The sequence below is a fragment of the Melozone crissalis genome, unplaced genomic scaffold (assembly GCF_028551555.1).
Source record: "Melozone crissalis strain CALT ecotype California unplaced genomic scaffold, PUWL_Pcris_2 ptg000005l_1, whole genome shotgun sequence".
In the NCBI taxonomy this organism is placed as follows: Eukaryota; Metazoa; Chordata; class Aves; order Passeriformes; family Passerellidae; genus Melozone; species Melozone crissalis.
Window position 1 is genome coordinate 27,738,196 of NW_026535783.1, and position 20,300 is coordinate 27,758,495.

Genomic DNA, 20,300 nt, shown 5'->3' on the forward strand with positions numbered 1-20,300 from the left:
CTACATACAAAAAGATTAGAAAGATTGTCTTAGCTGAAGGACTGGTGCTATTTTCACACCTTTTCCTGTAGGGTATAATTAGTATTCAAATTTGCCATTTTTGGAGGGCTCACAAAAAAGGAAGTCTGTGCCAAAAAGCACTTTTAGGTATTACCTTCAACATGGGAGTAGTTTTAAAGCAACTTCCCCCCAGGAAGTGAGTGAAAAATGAATCATCACAAAAGCAATAGTGGCTCCGTTCATCACTTTCTGCCAGCTGTGAACTGCCAAGAGCTTCATGCAGGCTGCATGCGCATGCCAGAGAGCAGCAATCTGAAAGAAGTGTAGACACCTCGGAAAGGTGCAGTGTAAGGAAAGTAATTCAGACCCTCATGTTTCACATAATCAGGAAATAGGAGCTGTTGAAGTTGTTTCCAATTTCAGGGCTGGAGACCTGAAACACTCCATGAAGCTTAGACAAACAAATGAAGAAATGTTCTGAACGACCTTAAAAATTGTTTGGACATAAGAATCTCATCAATAGTCTGCTACAAACCCCAGAGTTGTTTATCCTCTGGGGAGTCATGATGACCTGCTCCCACACTGGATGAAAACCTCAACCAAATGATATGGAGTGACAGAAAAAACTGGCACAGTGGGGCAGGCAAATGCAGGATTTGTGGAAACATTTCCCACTCATAGCATGACACAGGAGAAGGCAGCACTGCAGTGATGTGCAAAATGAAACAAATTCTCTGCACATTTAGATCTCAGAGAATTACTGTTGCTCCACTGAGGACAGCAAGTGCACCCCTCTGGCTAGTAAATTTCGCTATGCATTTTCTTTGTTAATGCATGTATCATTTTTCCCACTATTCCATTCTTTCTGAGAACCAAACCCGCTGGGCTCACTCCACACACGCAGCTGTTCCTCCGCATCGCAAAGGCGCACGGACGCACCACAGAGGCATTTCCCTCACTTTCAGAGAAACTCTTAGCTGCGTCTTGGCTGCGTTCCTGGCGTCTTCTCATGCCAATGGATTTGCTCGAATGTTGTTCGTCTGACAACGAAACTGGCGTCACCATGACAGCTTAAGGAAACCCCTGTCCTTAACCTATCAATTTACCGACATCCTTGACTCTTTCGCACATATACCGGCAGGCGCGGTTTGTCCCTGCGAGAGAGCGGTACCCACCGCCCCCCGCTGACGCCTGGATGGGGCGGTCCCCGCTCCCTACACGTGCCTCTGGGGGCTGGCTCACCCCTCGATGCCGCCCTTTGCCCCTGCCCCCGGACCGTCGCCCCCGTCCCCGCAGCGCCGTGCCGAGTTGGGGGGGGGGGGCGCCGAGGCGGACAGCGAGGGCGAAAGCCCGCGGCGGTGCCCTTGCCCGCGGAACGCGGGACAGGGCGAGGATGGTTCTGGGCTCTGGGCGCAAGGGTTGCTCGGGGAGGGCTGCGACCCGCCGGGGGTCCCGGCAGGGACCCCGCTCCCGCTGTCCCGAGGAGGCACCGCTGCAGGGCGGAGCAGCCGCGCCTGTGCGCGCCCCGCGGGTCGTCACGCTTTGCGACAGCGCTGCTGCGGGCGGCAAGAGGCCTTGGGGAGGCGCCGGACTGCCTGCGGGCCGCTGGGGCTAGAGGCAGGGAGGGAAGGAGGGAGGCAGGGAAGGAGGAAGCAGGCGGGGAGACTTCCTCCTCCTCCTCGGCAGCACCAGTAAGCAGCTGCGTGGCTGGAGCAGCCGGCACGGCTGGGCACCGGCCCCCCCCGCCGGGCGGCGGGCTGCGCCCCGGCCGGAGGCTCCCCACGCCGCCCATGCCACCCACGCGTCCCCGCTAGCGCTGACCGCTCCGCCGTCCCCGCGGTGGGGCTGCTCCTGGGGCGGCGGCCGCCGCCGGCCGGCCGGAACGGGCAGCGATGCCGGTGGCCGCCCGCTCGGCAGCCCCCGGGGCGCAGCCCGACGCCGGCTTCCATGCCCCTGCCCGCCAGCGGGACCGCGGCGTCGCTCCGCGCGGCGAGGAGAGCGGCGGCGAGCGGCACCTCCGTCAGGCCGGCGAGGCGGGCCGGCGCGGCAGATGGGTGGCTTCTTCCGCCGCCCCCTTCCTGCCTGCCTTCTCCTCCTCCCCTCCGCCGCCCCCCGCCTCCTCCGTTGCCTCCTCCCCCGCTGGTGGGGCCGCCGTCGCCGCCTCCACCTCCCCCTCGGCTGCTTCCCTTCTCCCGGCACTCCCCCAGACCCGCGCCCGTGTCCGCTCCTGCTCCGGCTTCCCGGGACTCGCCATGAGCGGCGGTTCCGGTCGCTTACCGCCGCCCGCCGCCCTCTGCCCGCCGCCGCCCCTCCACGGGCCGAGCTTGCCGGAGGCGGGAGCGCGGAGCCAGGGCCGGGGCAGCCCCGCCGGGCACGGCGCGCCCCGCGGCGCCCCGGGCTCCAGAGCCCCGCCACCAGGTGAGCAGGAGAGGGGCCCCGGGGGACTGGGAGCGGGTCCGGGCGTCCCACCCCCGGCTGGCAGCGCAGCCGGCCCGCAGGGCCGCGGAGTTGCCCTCCGCAGCGCCTGGGGTCCGTCCCGGGTGGGGGCCACCGGCGGGACGGGACGGGAGGGAGGGCAAACTCCCGCTGTTCTGAACACGGCGAGGCGAATCGCGGCGGCAGGCCATGTGTCGCCTGGCCAGCAGCGGAGTGCTCGGGGCCGCCTTTGAGCCGGTGCCCGGCGCGGCGATGGCTCTTTCCCCGACGGTCGGTCGGGATGCGGCGGTGCGAAGCGCGGGCAGCCCGCAGTGCTGGCGCCCGGGCGGGCGCCTCAGGCTGTGGCGCTGCTACCGCCGGCGCTCCCCAGCCCCGCGCCCCTGCCCGCCCGTGCAGCTCCAGGGGTTGCGCTGTGCGGGGCACCGTGTGCCTGTGTCTTATCGCACTTTGGTGTGTCCTGGGCAGCGCCAGGGCCTCAGCGGTTCTGCCGCCCTGCCTCCCTTACGCAGCCGCCGCCGGCCTTCTGCTGCCTGTCGGCTGAGCCCCGCTCCTGGAAGGATTTTTGTGTGTGTGAGTGTGTGTGTGAGAGAGAGGGAGGGGGCGATGTGTCCGTATCCGTGCCCGGAGCCAGGCTCCGCCCCTCGCAGCGGGCTGCTGGTAACTGCGGGAATTCACGGAGCGCAGTGACCGGTCATACCAAGTAATTTCGTGGTGCTCCTAAATGCTGATTGCAAGTCAGACTTTTGCCTTGTGAGACCCCCACTGAGTGTCTTCGGGGCTCTCATCGTCAGTTCCACAGACGTGTTTTTGCATTTCCTCTTAGAAACCGCTCCGCAGCAGGGTCCCTCTGAGGAGCTGGTTTCGAACATGTGGTTCGTTCATCCTGAAACTTCGATGTTTTCAGGATTGTGGTCCTGACATATGGGTTGATGTGCTTGTTTATAGTCAAACACAAGAGCCGCTTCCAAGGCTGTGCTGCAGTTTCCCACATGCTTATATTTAAACGCGTGTCTGTGTGGTTTTGGGATCAGGGCCTTAGATGTTTTCCTAAGCTGTTCTTTGTGAATGGCAGCCAGAATTAAGTTGTTTATGCGTATATGTAGTTACTAATTAGGAAGTGGTATGGGAGAAGGTCAGAAAACAAGACATTGTTCTTTGGCCCTGGAGGGTGAAAAAATGAGGTGTCTAATTAAGTCTTTTCTTAGAATATATTTTTAGTGGTGCTTATGTCTTGGGCACTTAGTTGGGTGTTTATACTGATAGAAATCTTGCTCTGAAATGAGGTAGAGTTTATAGACAAGCTCCTCTTGAAATTCGTGACTGACAACATAGTAAAGGATTACTTACAATGCAGAAAGTTGAGGGAGAACTTGAATTTTTACCTTTGCATTGTATTATATAGTGCAAAAGCAGCTTTTGCTGTGTCCTGAGACCACATGGTACATGGGGCAGATTAGTCCCTCCCAGGCCTTCCAAAAAAAATATATTGGGAGAAAAATATTTTTCCAGTATGCATTATTTGGAAATGGTGGTTTTGTCTGATGAAACTCTGTTTCAACTTTTTGTTTTAAAATTGCATGGGCATTCCTGGTATAGATGATAACCTTATCTTAATGCCTGATCTCAAAACCTCTCTTAATCTTCTTAAGCTCTCAGCAATGCTATAGACAAATTGACCTAGTATGCTACTGTTGGGAGATAAAAGCTTTTGTATTTTCCATGATTTGGAAAGTCACGGTAGAGAAAACTATAACCTTTACCATATAATATATTCAGCACAGGCCTAGTGTACAAAGACCTTAATGTTGGATTAAGGAATACTGGATTTTTTTTTTCTCCAGAAAGGGGCTTTTTTGGGGTTTGTTCTAAAGTTTTGGTATTCACTAGTACAGTTGCTGTGTTTAAAAGCCCTTAAAAGTCCCGTGTTAAATGGCAATTGCAATAACCAGAATTTTGCTCAAAAGAGCTCTTGCAGACACACAAATTGAAATATTAAGTTTTACAGTGTACTTAAGTCACAGTAGCAGGCCAATGCTTGTTACTAGTCATTGTCTAAAAAATATAAAGAACATTTTCAGATAGTGTGATATAAATTCATTTTATAATTTTGAAATAGTGTCATAATTTAAAGACAAATCCAGGAGATTTCTAGATTGGGCATGAGAAGTGTCTGTTTCTTTGCTTGCTTTTCTCCAAAGGAAAAGACTCTTCATGGAGGTCTATCTTTTTCAGTCAAATATTGGTCACCAGCGGGAAAAACGATGAACTAAACTCAGGCAGCAGGGCCAAAGTTGGACTGTTTTGCTGAGCATACTCTTAGTTGTAGTCTTAATCCTAATATATTAACTTTTGATAAAAACTTGTATTGTGACCTAATCTTCAAACGTCGAGGGGCAGTGAAATTGCTGTACTTTGCATGCAAGATTAGGAGAATGTTTGGTGTTTCGTTTCTCTTAGCAGAAAAATGTGCAGTGGTAGTTGGGTCTCTTTTGGTGTTGTTTCTTTTGTGGTTTTTTCCCAGTATGTGTCAACAGAATGGAACATCTCCATTCATGGCTGTCAAATGTGAAAGGATATTGGACTAGAAATGCTGATGATTCTTTACTTCATTTAGAAAATTGATCCTGATCTTAAAAGGCATTTCACTGTCCATGAAGTAATTTGCCTCCAGTGGAGTACCTGCGTCTCCTTGGTGAAAAAAAGTAATTCACGTAGAGGAAAGGTTGTCAGCTAGCAGTATGTCTGTAGCGGAAATTCTTTTTTTTTTTTGGTATGTTTATTTGTTTGGGTTTTGCCTTTTCATTTGTTTTTTGTTTTTTAGGTCTGAATTGACATTCTCATTTCTGGAAGGAAAGATGGCTTTTGGAAGTTGTGCTGTATCTAACATTTGGTGTTATGTCCATAACTGGCAAAAACAGCTTTTCTCTTAAACGTCTTTGTTACTCATATCAGCTCTTTGGATGTCATCTGATGAACTTTGCTATGTCTACTTAATACTGCTTTTTCTCCTTCTGTGGCTAAGTCTTTAGTTAGTTTAATTGTTTTTTAAGGCACCCACTAAGTTAAGTCCTATATTAACAGGGGTAATGGAAGGTGCTTATTTTGGCAGATAACTGTGTTTGCTAAGTCTTTCAGTATGAAGAAGCTGAAACTTCTGTTGAAAGGATTAGTCCCAGTTTTCAAGCCTAGCTGATTGTAAGAATGTGAGGAGTTGGACTTCTTGTGAAGATTATATGAAGTGTCAGTTAAGTGCAGTAGAAAGCAGAATTATTAGTGATTCTGCTTAATTCTATATATGCTGAGTAGTTGAACTAGAATTGTATGTTCGTAGTGACACATATAAATTTTTGTGCTTTTAGCAGTTGTGCATAGTTATACCATCTCTGTGTGGTATTTGTGGTTTTGTTCTCAAACTGGAGAGCAGTTGGTGTGGCTTTACAGTGAGAGTCACATTTAATTCTGGCATGCATGGTGATAGATGCTAGTTTTTTTATTTATGACATGGTGATGCCTTCACAGCCTTACAACCATATAAAATAAAGTGAGATGGAAAGACAGCTTCTTGGTTGGAACAGGTGAAGCATATTCAGTATGTGAAGACTTCTCAAGAGTTATAATTGATTTTGATAGATTAAAGAAAAAATAAACAAACAAAAAACCTCCCACTGAAACCAGAAACTATCATTAGAGCATCTCCATTTTAATTTGGTCAAAGTGTGATGTAAAAAAATGGCTTGATGGCACTTCTTGGTTAGAATTACCATAGTATTGTAAATCTGTAACTTTGTGTGTTTGAACATATTCTGTTTTGCACATGAGATTGCAATTACCTTTAGCATACCAGAATTGTTTATTATAATGGTGGTATGTTAGTTCTGCTATTTTCGAATTGTAAAGGAAGGTAGGAGGCTATGTCTTCACATAAATTAGTTGTACTTTTTTAATAGATTATAGTAATTACAGATTTAATGTTAGCAGACATACAATAAATGTTTGTTTCAAGAAGTTAGTTATAAGATATATGATCTGCATATTTATCGGATTTATTTGGAAATAAATACAAATGTATTTCCTTAACAATTATTTTCAGATAAGGTGTAATGATTTTAAGCCATGCTCTGTGACTATCACTTTTTTATTTTTATTTCTCTTTTAACCTGTAGTATTTACAGAATCTGGAAATTTTGATTTTATGGTCTGAAATTGTTCTTTGGAGGTGTGCCTTTTAGGTGCAAGCATCAAGGTAGCTCAAGTGGATGCTAGCAAGTGTTAATATACTGCCATACCCTGCCCCCAACATAAATATTTAAGGATAAAGTGAGGCTGAAACAAAATTTTTTAAAAGAAAATATAGAGTATAAAATTAATATACAGTTAGTTTGATTGTAGTTCACAGAATATGAACAACTTGATTGTTGTCTAATCCGGTATATTTTAGATGTAAAATGTGCAAAAGCATGGAAATTAAAAATTCAGAATATTCTCTAAAGTACAAATTTCAGTTTAATAATAGCAAGAAGACCAGAGATATGTCTTTAATTTGGAAATGCATGCTCTGCTTTGTAACATCTGCTTATGAAATAATCTAAATTATCCTTTTGGTCTAAGTCATCAAAATACTGAGCTTGAGAATTATATTTGCATTGTCACAGAAAGGTTAAAATGAAAAACTGTTTTAAAGAATATTAATGGGCATGATTGAGAACACTGTAAATTCTTGGAAAAGCTGTGTTCAATTAAAAAATAATGGTGGGGTTCGGAGTTTTTTCTTTGCCTTTTAATGTTTAGTTTTGCTGCTTACACATCCCTTTTTTCACCCACAAATTATCTTGGCAAAATGAAATCCACATGCAGACAGAACCTTTTTAACCAATTTTTTTTTTATTTCCTGAGAAAGATAGGCTTTAAATCTTTTTCACTGGATTGCTTTGCAGTTTTTTGTTAGTTCTTGCACCCTAGGTATTTTAAATGATCTCGTATGGCATCTGCTTCATATTAGAAGTTCAAATGGAGGTGTGTCATCTGAACGTAAGGTTTGTCACTGTTAATGTGATGCAAGATGTGGATGGGTTAACAGGAAGGTACAGTACCAGAATAAGAGAATGTTACGAATTTTTCAGGGTCTTGGTTTTCAGTGGAATAGAGTTAATTTTCTTCCTGGCAGGCACTCTGGGCTTCAGCCAGTGTGTGGTGATGGTGGTATTGTGCATCATTTTTTTCTCTTGGGTTTTATTCCTGGGTCACCCCTTCCCCTCACCCCCTCATCTCCCTGTTGATTATAATTCTATCATTAATGTTGATTTGGTATTTTATTTTATTTCAATTACTAAACTAGTTTTATCTCAAGACATGAGTTTTACCTTTCCTGATTCTCACTCACATCCCACTGGCAAAGGGGGAGAGTGGTGGAGAGCTGCTGCTGGTATCTAGTCAGGATTGTAGTCATGGCACACTGAGTGCTCCCTTTACATGAATATTTCAGTGAGATAGTACTTCTTTTCCCCGCCTTCTTTTACTGGGTTTTGTTTTGTTATGTTATACCTTTTTAGTGCCTTTTTTTTTCTTTACACCTTCTTGCTGCATTCTTCTATGCTTGTTCTAAACCTTTCTTTTCTTGTTTGTGTATGTGAAGTACAGTAAGTGCTTGGTTGTTAGAATTCCTTGCATAAAGAAAAGAGCCTCCATTCTTGCTAGGAAAAATAGTCCTATTCTTGTGTTTTCATGACTTAAAGCTTCTTTCAGGAGGTTGCTTGATGTGTAATGTAGGGGAAAGAATGCATACTTCACTTAAAGAAAGATGCAGGAAGTGTTTTAAATAGTAAGTCATAGGTATTTTCACAACTATTTTAAGCAGGCATGACGTACATTGTTTTCTGAGCTTCTGAAATGCACACACGTGCTCCAAATGTTCATTCTAAAAACACTCTTCTTTAGATTTTCTCAGTGGAGAGCCTGGCATCCCAGCCCTAAGCTCCTGAGTTGCTGTTCCTATTGTCTCTGGCACTGTGTTGAGGTTGAGTCTCTGCAGCATCCCTCTCCTGCAAGCCCTTTGCCACCGCAGTGCATGAAAAAGTAACATCTGTTGTCAGTCTCAGGGTGGGAAAGTGTGTCATCAAGATGTTTCCCTAATGTCTTCTGTAATGACTGGGGTTCTGCATCCAGACAAATAATCTGTGTTGCTTGTTGCATTGTCTGGCAGCTGGTGTGGTTTTCTTGACCATGGGCTGTTATAATAACCAGCCTTCACTGTAATATTTCAAAGCTCACATCTCTAAGCATTTGGACTTGGTCACCAGCTTCTAGGACAACCCCAAATGGGAAATTAAAATATTAAAGGAAACCTACTCTAGCATTTCAATTACTAAAACCAAATGAAACCCAAACTTCCCCAAACAACAAGAAGATAATTCCAGCAAAATAACCCCCTGAAAAACTTAAAGTCTTTAACTGAATTTCTGTTCATCTGTGTAAGATTCACACGTGTAGCACAATGGTGTGCAGCCAGTATCAGTAAAGAATATTGCTTAAATTGTTAGAGGGTGTTTATGATTGTTTCTGATATCCTTTAATAACAGGAATTGCATTTCATCCTATGATACTATCAATCTCTACTTCCAAAAAAAAGTTATTTGTGCTTATGCACATACCTGAAAGGAGGGTACAAGGAAGGTAGTGATGTTATAAATTTTCTGCCAGCCTATGGAGGAGTAAAGTATGAATTCTGTGAATCTTATTAAAATACTTCATAATCTGCATGCCTGGAAAAATCCCTGTTAGGAACACTCCCCTTAAATAGTCTAAATAGCACTAAAAGCCATGCACTGTATATGTTTGCATGACTTCTAGTTGTGCAAGAGCCCAAGGAATGGCTATTAAACCACGAAGTATGGCTAGAAACATTGACTGTGTGTATAGAACAGTTTTGTCTGTCGGAGAATACTTGGAACAGCTCCTGTGCCGTGTGATTGAACCTGCATCATGGAACAGCAACATACAGTTTGGAAACTTTAGCTGCCTATTTTTTCAGCATAGCTGAAAGTTATCTCCACTTTATCTTTTGCTGCTTGGCACCTAAAGTACATTCAGGATCTGGAGTGAAAATATTGGAGATTTATGTTTACTTTCTGATTGAGTTCTTGTTTTGTGAAGTTTTGGCTTTTAGGCACATGGATACTTCTGCTTTCATTAAGAGCCTTTGCAAATGTTTGTGGGATCTGGATTGTGGTGGATTTTTTTTCTCCCTACCTACAAGTCAACAGTCTAAAGTGATTTTTTGAATTTCCATTAAAAATGCTATCATCTGCTTTTTTAGTGTGTGCAAGCTCTCTGTATATATCTTTTCCGTGGCATCGCTTTTTTCCTGTTTATAAGTTGAAATGGCCCAAAGCCAAGCAGAGTAAGCAGTAGTTTTTGGAAAGAATTATCATGCAGATTTAGTAGTAGGATATCGAGCCTTTTGGCACAGAAACCCTGTGAGTCTGTAATTGTTGTGATTTGTGTGTGGTTTTGAGCAAGTTTACATAAAGTGTTTATGATATGATCTGAAATTTGCTTTTACAGCTTATTTTGGAGGTTGGCTACAGGTTAGACTTCTCAGCTGTTTCAGAAATGCATTTTGATTTTTGGAGGCTTGAAGTGAAAGCTTTTAACCAGCAGTGTGACAAGTGTGTCCTGGTTTTATCATTGAAGACAAAGTGTCTTCAAACTTAAGAAATATGTGATTATGCTTGTAAAGATGAACAAACTGAGGTACACACTGCAGGGATGTATTTCAAAAAGTGAGAGTCGAGATGTATTTGATGTTGTTTGTCACAAGGCCCTGTTGAGTTGGAAAAAGTGAATGAGATAGAAAAATACTCTTTTCTTTATTAAAACTTTTAATTTCATTTTTATAACACTGTCAGTCTCTTGTGCCTGTACAGTATTGATTCTGCTTTTATGCACTGAGATACCAGAAAATATTAATAATGAAGAATTTGGACACTGAGGAAAAATAACTTAAAGGATTTGTTACATTTTGTCAGCTTTTTATTTTATGAGGCATTCTGAACATGAAGGATTGGGGAAAAGCTATGAAAGTTGTAAATATGGTAAAAATTATTGGGCGGGTGGCACCCATTCAAGGATAGCAGTTCCTGACATAGTGGTGGAGCTCGCTTGCTCAAGGGCAGCAAGCTGATGTAGGGGCTGTAGCGTGGGGCCTGTGAGGAGAGGTAGAGGACACTAGGATTGCACAGCATGGCTGAAGAGATGGCCCGGGCTGTGAGGAGAGGTAGAGGACACTAGGATTGCACAGCATGCCTGAAGAGATGGCCCAGGCTAGATCCCAACCGAGAGATCCCAATGGCCTCTGTTCTCTTATGGCGCATGAAGAAAAGATAGTGCCAGACTTTTGCATGTGCTGGTGCGGCGAGTCACTGGGAGTAGGGCTCAGGCAGAAATACCTAAATATCTGGCTGATAATTTTAGGAAGAATCTTTCTTCACTCTGAAGCAGAGAACTGTGGACATTATGGACCTTACAACTTTGGAGAGAGTCAGAACTTTGCCAGGCAAGGCACTGCTCTAAATTGACCTGGTCATTGAATTATTGGATATCCAGCAGTCTTTTGCAGCCTGAAAAACTTTCTGTTACTGTGTAGTGAGCATGTTATCATTAGCCTGGGGATGCCTGCTTCAGGCATTTCAAGTAGAGAAGGAACAGCAATTTGGGACTGGTTTAGTTGCGCACGGTCAGAAGTGATGGTGAGAACTCAGTTTGCTGAGTGTCGCCTCAGTCTTGTGAGACTGCTTTTTTTTCAACCTCGATTTTTTCACATGCTTCCTCCTCACACGCTCAAAAGTCCTTCTTGTTATGGGTATTTAAAATATAAATGCTTCTGGGTAAAGCATCAACAGCTGTTTGTATTTAAAGCAGAGCTATACTTCTTCCTCTCATCCCTTTTTGTAACTTACTTGCTGGTTAATGTACAAACAGTCTGTTTTCATCTGACAGACAAAAGTATGCGCTTTAATTCTTTATTTTTGAGTCCAAGAAGTGTAGGGGATGTTGGGTTCTGTCTTTCCTGGTACAACTCTCAGAAAGTGCCAGATAAATTAATTGAGAGATGTGTTCAGCAGTGAGAGGGATTTTTCTTCCCAAGCTTGGACGGTATGTAAAAAAATATAAAAATATATTCACTGATGTATTCTTACCCTTCTTTGTTAGTCTTTATCAAACCAGTGTTTGTAATATGATGACTCTCCTAGTGTTTTTATAGTATTTTTAAGGGAGAATGGTACAGACAAGAATTTAGTCAATAAGATATGAACGCAGCAAAAGTTAAGAAAAGAGTGAAAAATCATGGTATGTGACCTCCTCAGGCTGCCTTCCCATGCAAAAGTGAAATGGGCATTCTTAAGTAAAGCTGTCATACTTGTTCCCTTAGTCCTGTTTCTCTGTAAATAGCTTCAAACTTGAGGGAGGCTTTTTAGCGTTTTAAAAAAACTTATAGTAAATCACTGGTTAAGTACCAGAAAAATTAGTCTGCTCTCTCAAGCAAATAGCTTGAAGAGATCTGATGCTGTTTTGTGTGACTTATTGATCTGTGGACACAGGTAGTTGTTGGGCAGTTAGACAGTATTTTGCTTCCAAACAGCTGCAGTGTGTGGTCTCTCTGACAAGGACGCAGGAAATAAAGGAGGATCTTGAGAGCTTGGGAAACCAAAGGAATTGCAGTGAATGGGAATTGTAAGGATTTGGAGGCAAAACATTTTACTGCGGGAGAAAACATAAAAGTACACAACAAAATTCCACTAACACAGATTTTAATTAATTCTGATGTTTATGTAACAACTGATTTCTTTTGAGGATCACTCTTAAAACATCTGTGCCATAAAAGAGAATTTTTAAAGCAAGTGAGTTGCCCATATTGTTATGGACTTGTTTACTGTGAATTAACTGAAGCATCATTGTATCTCTTGTTTATAGGCTGTGTGGCAGGGTGGGTAGTGAAGCAAAACGATGATGCCAGAGTGTTCTGGAGTTACCAAGTCTTCAGCTAGGTTGGGGCAAAAGTGTTTTAGAGCATTTTTAAAAAAAGAGTAGTGTCAATTGTTTCATTTATTATTCTGTAGTGTTACATTTCTGCATTACATCAAGTTTTTGTTTTCTTAATTATCAGGCATTTTTTGAATACTGCATTTTCTGTTTGCGGCTGATGTCATAGAGAGGTAACTGTTTCTAGAAGTTAGTTCTTGTGCACTAGTGTGTTTCTCCATTTTCTGCTAGTTTAGCCCCTTGGGGTTTTTTGGTCTCAGGTAGCAAGAGAGGTAAAGAGAGAGTCTAATAGTTTGGATTAGCAAACAAGACATAGATCATTCTACCACTGTAAAGTGCTGTAAAAGAGCTTTGTTTTCAAGGCACCATATGTAACTATGGCCTTTTATGTCTCTGTGGATTTTCAAAATAGGGTTGATTGTCCGGAAAAGAGATGCCTGAATGATTGCCTTCTGGAGTGGTTTTAATTTTGATCTTCTAAAGATCTTAAACTTACACAATTTGAAGAAGAAATGTTGTCTAAGGTTTACTGCATCTCTATAAGAAGAAGGTCTAGCATAACCATTAAAGATCTTATGATCTCTGCAGAGAGCAGTAGGTGAGAATACTTTAATACTGGTTAGTGCAATTGATATGACTGTTGTTGAATATCTGCATACTGACATGCTTTGATATTTATCATGCAGTATCTTTGGAGTTACTGATTAGGGTGCTAGAAACTTACACTGTGCTAACTCAGTCAGTGTATCTGAAGGGGCAAGGATGGTTTTCTCAGACATAAAAGGGACTTTAAAATGCTTATTCTGGCAGAGTTTGTCCTATTTTGAGAAACAAGGTAACTCATCAGTACGACCATTTTGGTCTGATAACCCCATTGTTCTTGGGTTGCAGACACAGTGCATCTGGAAAATTGTGGTTAACAAATACACTTGTGTGTTCTCTTATATAGACTATCAGCTTATAGATGCTTGAAATTTCAAGTTCCTAACAGCTGTGTGTGGTACTGAAAACTAATTTTCAGCCATGTTGGGGCCTATGTGGTGCCTGTTTGGAGAGTGGGTGTCAGCTGCCTCTTCCTTGCAGTCAGTCCATGTGATGAATTGAAGAGATGATTTCCTGTAAAACGTTTGTGTTTTAAGCCTTTACCTTGCTTGCCTAGCTCTTGGTGTCTTGGGTTTGCTGCTCCTTGTGTTTAAAAACTTTGTGCACCCCTCAGCTCTTTTGAAGAGTCATGCTGGAACGTCCTGGATCGTTCTTACGGCTTTGCTGCCTCCTTGGCAGATTAAGCTTGTCTATTTCAAGGCTATTGCTGGAGGAACAAGTTTAAAAGTGCAGTGAGAAATCTTTCACTGGTGGGCTGAATTGCACCGCTTGCAGATTATTACATTCAGCATTCTTGTGACCACTGAAGCTTTTTATGTTATCATTGGAGCAGTGACATCAAGAGAGAAGAGCTATCACAAAGTCTTAAGAGAGGGGAGACCAGGACATGTGGTTATGTATTCTCCAGGGCTGCCCAGAGTGCTCAATGGAAAATACAGTTAGCAGGCTGAGGGTGAAGAATCATGTCCTGGAGACACATTTCTGGGACATGAAAATGATTCTCAGCGCTGGTAAACAAAATGCTGTCTTGTTTCAACTGCTTGGATTCCTTGTTAGGATTTTATATGAACTGCAAAACTGGGCTTAGAACTTTCTTTTTATGGTGTTACCAAGAAACACTTTTGCACATGAAGCAAGCTGCTGTTGTTACGACTGTGTTATGAAAGAAGGGGAAGTAGACTTTGGTTGTTGTATGCATTTAAAAGTAATGTGGCAGTCTGATCTCTGGTTAAATCTGAACTTGCAGAGTTCTGCTCTTGCTGTAGCATATTTTGTTTTGGAAATACTTGGGCAGTGAACGCTTAAATACTAAATTTACTCACCCAAGCACTGCAGATGTTGCTTTCCAGAAAGCATTGTGAAACAGAGCAGATGGAGGCAGGTTTTGAGAAGCAGATTTGCTCTATTGCCTTCGGAAGTGTAGACATAATTCTCAGCATCAACCACAAATAGTCGTGCTTCAACTTTGCAAATCAAGTATCATGAGTTAATGTCTGATCTACTGGTCTGTGTTGATTTCATTCTTTATGCTGATGTTTAACAAGTCATGTGCTATTGTACTCTGAAGTCTGTATTTGTGAAGAGAAGGGCAAGAGAAGTTCTTCCAGAAGTCCAGTGGCTGATCTTCATTACTATAGAGATGCTATTAGAAATCTTTGTTTTGCTTTGAAGATAACACAGAAGCTGTTGAAATTGAAAAGGGTAGTGTGCTGAAACAAAAAATTGATACATCTCAAGTCACAAGGTTGTTACTCATTTGAACTCACCACTACATATATATTTCTGTTGACTAGTCTATTTTTCCACTGGCTATTAATTTCATTAACATTCTGGTAATCTTAAAGAAGGCTTGAGAGTTCAGAACTGGTGAATGAGATGACTGATGTTAAATCCAGCGTCTTAAGTTCTAACATTTTTTCTTTTGACATGCATACTCTGAGTTTGTTTGCTTCTAGAGACAAACAGCACATGCATGTGCAAATGCTCACAGACAGATACACAAACTTACATACCTCATATATATAAACAGTAATCTCTGTATCTTTAAGAATATCTGCCATTTGGTAGTGGCCACTGTCCTTTACTTCTAATTGCCTCAGTGCATTATGTAAGGTATAAAAAAAAGATTTGCTGAAACTGGCTCTGTGGTTTCCTAGAATTAATGTGTGTTGACTGCATTGTAAACTTACAGGGATTTTTTTGTGAAACTTGTCTACAGGATGCAGTACTATAGCTAATAATTTGCTGTTGGGACTGGGTGACCCAGTTACTTTGAAACTTCTTTTCCAGTTCTATATGCTGGTTACTGAGACCTTGTGTGCAGCTGAAATATGCTTAAAAGAAAACCGGACTATATATGTGTCTTCGAATATGTGTATATAGTTTTTGTGTAAATGTTGGAGCCCTGTGTTCTGGACTGGAGAGAGGTATGCCTTCATTAAGAGCAACAGTGGTAGTTTGTTCAGTTGTATAAAAATACTGGTGATAACAATCCTCACCAAAAGAAGTTAGTCTCTTAAAATGACCTGGATATAACTGCAGTAACTAGTCCTCTTTCTCAAAGTTTTCATGTCAAAGGGGTATTTTGGCTGCTAAGCTGCTGGACAAACAACTAAAAACTGCTGAGCTATGTGGACATGTCACAGGTATTGGCTGACGTGCATCTGTGTTGCTGCTTTTGCTTTCAGATGTTACCATGAGTATCAGTTGGAGCACAAGGAGCTATGGTAGTAGGAGAGTTTGGGAGAGCTGGGTCTTGTTTACTTGAGAAAGGTAAGAGTGTGATGGGGTTGTGGGAATTCCTGATGGAACAGAGTGAGAATGAGTGATAACTAGCCAGGTGAGATCACTCAGCAATGAGATGCTTTACCTTACTAAGTCAAAGGGGATATCACAAGCTGAGAATTTGCAACTACAGAGAAGGAAATACTAAATCCACATTGTCTCTGTAGCATGTAACTGAATTAGGAGGTATGAAGCAAATCCCAGAGTATAGTTCATTTCTGCAGAACATATAAGACAACATAGAAACTGAAGTAAAATTCAGTGGGGAAAGGAGGTTATGTTGTGATGAGATAACTTTGAACACAAGGTTCCCACCAAAGCCACTCTAATCACTTACCTTCCTCATCTGGATGGTGAAGAAAAAGTATGACAGAAGGTTCAGCAAGTATGGTCACTGCAAACCAGACTTGGTTCAGAGAAATTAATTTAATTAACTGCCAATGAGAAGCCAGAAAAGGATAATGAGAAATAAATACAAACCTTAAAACATCTTTCACCCATCCCTCCCTTCTTCCCAGGTTCAACTTCAGCTTCAGATTGTTCTTCTCTTCTGAGTGGCTCAGGAAATTGGGGGATGGGAGCTGTGGTCAGTTTGTCACACTTGTCTCTGCTACTCCTCCCTCCTCAGGTACTTTCTGTGAGGTCTCTCCCAACTCTTCTAGCATGAGTCCTCCCCATGGACTGCAGTTCTTCATGAACTGCGCTAGTGTGTCTTCCAGTATGGTTACAGCCTCCTTCAGGCACCTGCTCAGGTGTGGAGGCCTCCGTGGGCTGCAGGTGATCTCTGCTGCACCATGTACCTCAGTGGGCTGCAGAGGGGATAGCCTGCCTCATCATACTCCTCAGCACTGTGGCTGCAGAACAGTTTCTGCTCCAGTGCCTGAAGCAGAATTTTCACTGACCTTGAGGTCTACTTCGCTGTTGTTGTGCAGCAGTTTTTCCTCTTCTTAAGTATGTTCTCTTAGAGGTGCGGTCACTGTCACCGATGGGCTTGGCCTTGGCCACTGGTGGTTCTGTTTTGGAGCTGGCTGCACTGGCTCTTGTACATAGAGGAAGCTTCTGACATTGTCTGACGGATGTTACCCTGTAGCCAGCCACCAAAACCTTGCCACACAAGATGGTCTGAAAAAAATTTCTTATTATCCACATAAGTAACCGGTGCAGACAGACATTGCCTATATGTATGTGTTGTCTGACCTTTGTCTACACAATGATTTTGATGCCGTGATTTATCCACAGCTCCAAGACAGTTGCTTGAAGAAGGAAACACAACTTATTTCCATAGGGTGTCCTGGAGCAAGAGGAGTTATATGATGAATTGGGTGAAAAGGGTAATGCAGGGAAGTAGAGTGAATTCAGCATGTTTTATTTTCTGGTTTGTGATTGCTTATGACTTAAACAGTTTTCTGCCTAGAAAAGTTCTACAGCTGAAAAGGGTAATGTAGTTGACCCTAAAGGCAGGTTTTTCTGGGTTTCACATTCTATACCTTGCATTTAAAGTTGAAAGCGAACTGCATTGCAGCCATTATGTTGAAAAAAGAAGTATAAATATACAGAAGGAGCTAGATAAGGGCTGTGAATCTTACTAGGTTACTCACTTGTCAGAAATAAAGATGCTCTTTATACTTGTAAGTTTGCCTATGGGGAGCGGTCTGGAATTATTAAAAAATAAAATAATGAAATTCCAATTGAAATGCTGAACCACAACTTTTTGATGTAGATAGGGATTCATGTGTCATGTCTTTTGCTTAGCTTTTTGGGGATTTCGAATTTTCAGCTTAAGATTGGAGGCTTTCAAAAAATTGTGGGGGCTTTGTGGTGGTGTTTATGTTTGGGTTTTGTTTGTTTGGTTTGGTTTGGTTTTTTTTTGGTGTGTGTGTGTGTCTGTGTGTTGGTTCCCCCCTCTCCCCACCTGCCTCCGGAGAGAAAGCAACTGCAGAGCCAACAAAGCTGCAGAAATAATCCAGCTGTATAAATGGAATGGAAACAGTAGTGTTCAGACTAATCTGTGATTTTCAGTAAAATCTACTTATGACTGACCTGCTGCTTTGCCATTTGATTGAAATTTTTGCACTTTTTCTGTTGTCTTTGTAAATCTGGTACCTAGATTTTTGAGCGTGTTTTTGCAACAATCTTCCAGGTGGATTATGTCTATCTAATACCATCCTCTGGTAAAATGTCAGTGGCTGTGATGTTCAGAGTAAACTTCAGAAAGCAGTTGCATCCATCACAAGAATGGAGGGAGTTTTGATAATATATTTTCATGTAAGGACAGAGGTCAGCAAGGTTGTTGACAGGAATAGAGTAATAAGCTTTACTCAGCAGTGAAACTATGTTTCTGGAAGAGTGCATGGGTTTATGAGTAAGGAGAAAAGGGAAATGACTTCTGTCCTAGTGCATGTAAGGAAGTGCTCCTTTCCCAGTAGCACTTGGTTTGCATACCAAGGAAAAACTGGTATTTGAAGGCATCAGCTGGTGTTGCTGTAGCTGACCCAGCTTGTATTTTGTACTGTGGTGAAAATGTGCCCATTTCTAGCCTTTCCAAAGTGATCAAAGACATCTGTATTGTTTAAAGAAAATTTTCTGATTTGTGTTTGAAGGGATCTGTTTTTCACTGGAGTGAGTGGGTATGGGGCCTCTCCAGGAGCTCCTTAGGTAGACTGTCCCTCTCTGAAGCTTTCATCGTGATGATGTGGCAGTCTCTTTAAAGAACAGCATCTGAACCCATTGCTAGAAGTGCTTCAGTGTTTCCTTTTATTGAGTGTGATACTGTGGACCTCTGGGACAAACAAAGGAATAAGGCAAAATCAAGACATGTGCAAGAGCTGGTTTGGTTGGTGTGTTAGGTTGGCATTGGGTGCTCAAGGGAGATAAGGACAGCCTTGGTCTTTTCAGAGTTCATAAAGCATTTGGCTTGTGCATGTATGTTTTCTCTACTTCATGTCATCAGGGATCTACCTTTTTATTAGTTATGTAGAATCAATACAAGGAATATCCCAAAAACTGTGTTTCTAGGGTAATAGCTTTATGTATTTTTAAAGTGCAGCTAGGAATAGCAGAAATAGCTGCACATTATCACGTGGCTTCTGACCACTTTAGAACCTACTGCTGCAATTTAACACTAGCAGTAGGTGTTAACTGAGGTAAACCATTGTCCAGGTCCACTGGGTTTTCTAACAGATACATACCTACATCTGGAAGTGTTTCCCTCATTGGTAGTGCTGCTCTAACATGGGATCAAGCAAAGAAAGCAAAGAGATTGCAACCACTTTTTTTCTGCCTGTGTAGTAACTTCCAGGTGGTATTTGATTCCTCCTTTCATCATTCATTGTCCCTATTACAATCCATTTTGATACTTTTTAAAGGGCTACTAGGATATACACAGTAAACACAAATGAGTGCTTTGTAAAAGTAAATAAATAGTGATGGCATTGATTTTTTTAATTTTTGGCTCTTTAAAAAATTCACCATGTGGAAATAGTGATAGAGATAGCATCAGTGATGAAGGTACATATACTTGAGAACTTGGGAGGAAGAGAAAAAGAGAGTAAACTTGTTTTTTTCAGGAAGAAAAGCCAGATGGTTCATGAATCAAAGTCAATAGCTTATGCACTCTGTAACTGCAATTTTGGATAATCCTCATATACCAGGTGACTGAAGCTAGAGACCTCTCAATTTGAGGTACTGATCCTTCCTGCCTGACCCTAAATAATATTGCAAAGCATAAGTTTGCAGCCTGGTAAATGTCACCCTCAGCTGCTGAATGTAATTATTACCTGACTCTGCTGTATGGTTTGGTCATGTAGCCACAGTGCTTTCCCCCTTTACAGTAATAGTACAGGGTTGTTGCTCTTTGTCTGGTACTTGGCATGCTTTTTTCTTCATGGTGCAGAATCCTTTTACTTACATTTCTGTTGTGCTTGGAGAAGCTGTATTTTGCAGAAAAGAAAAACTGTAATCAAGCAGACTACTTTCAGACTACTACAGAAAGTGTCATATAGATTTTATCTGACCTGGGATCGGGAAGGTTCTTTTGCCTTGTTGTTCAGGCACTTACTAGTCTTATAGGAACTACTAGGACTGTGAACAACTGCTTGTCTCCAGTAATTATACAACGTCTATTAATGGGTTTCTTCTGAAAAGGACTGCTGTCAGTCCTGTTGATGGTGCCCTGTTCTGTCTTGCAGCTTTACTGATATCACACAAAAGTACTGAAGAGTTTTCCAAAACCTGGAACCTGTCTACAGCTGGCCTTACAAGTCTGGAGGGGAATGTTTGTAGAAGGTGAACAATGGCTTTTGGAGCAAATTGTTCTTGTTTCGTCAGATACTGGCTAGTCATAAGCCAGTATCTGACAAATACAAGCTGACTGTACCTGTACCATCATATTACCAAGCTTCAAGAATCCTGGTCAGGGACTTCCAGAGGGGGAAGTTCTG

General features: G+C 42.6%; 2 protein-coding genes across 2 annotated transcripts in view; both read left to right on the forward strand.

Moving 5' to 3' along the window:
• SHB (SH2 domain containing adaptor protein B) overlaps positions 1-20,300 on the forward strand; it is a 333,076-nt gene that overhangs the window by 97,664 nt on the left and 215,112 nt on the right. The gene's annotated exons all lie outside the window — the stretch shown is intronic.
• The window catches only part of RNF38 (ring finger protein 38), a 106,002-nt gene continuing 87,594 nt past the window's right edge, over positions 1,893-20,300 (forward strand). The window contains exon 1 of the mRNA XM_054283642.1: positions 1,893-2,418. Coding sequence (XP_054139617.1) covers positions 1,893-2,418 — 526 coding nt within the window. The remainder of the gene's footprint in view (positions 2,419-20,300) is intronic.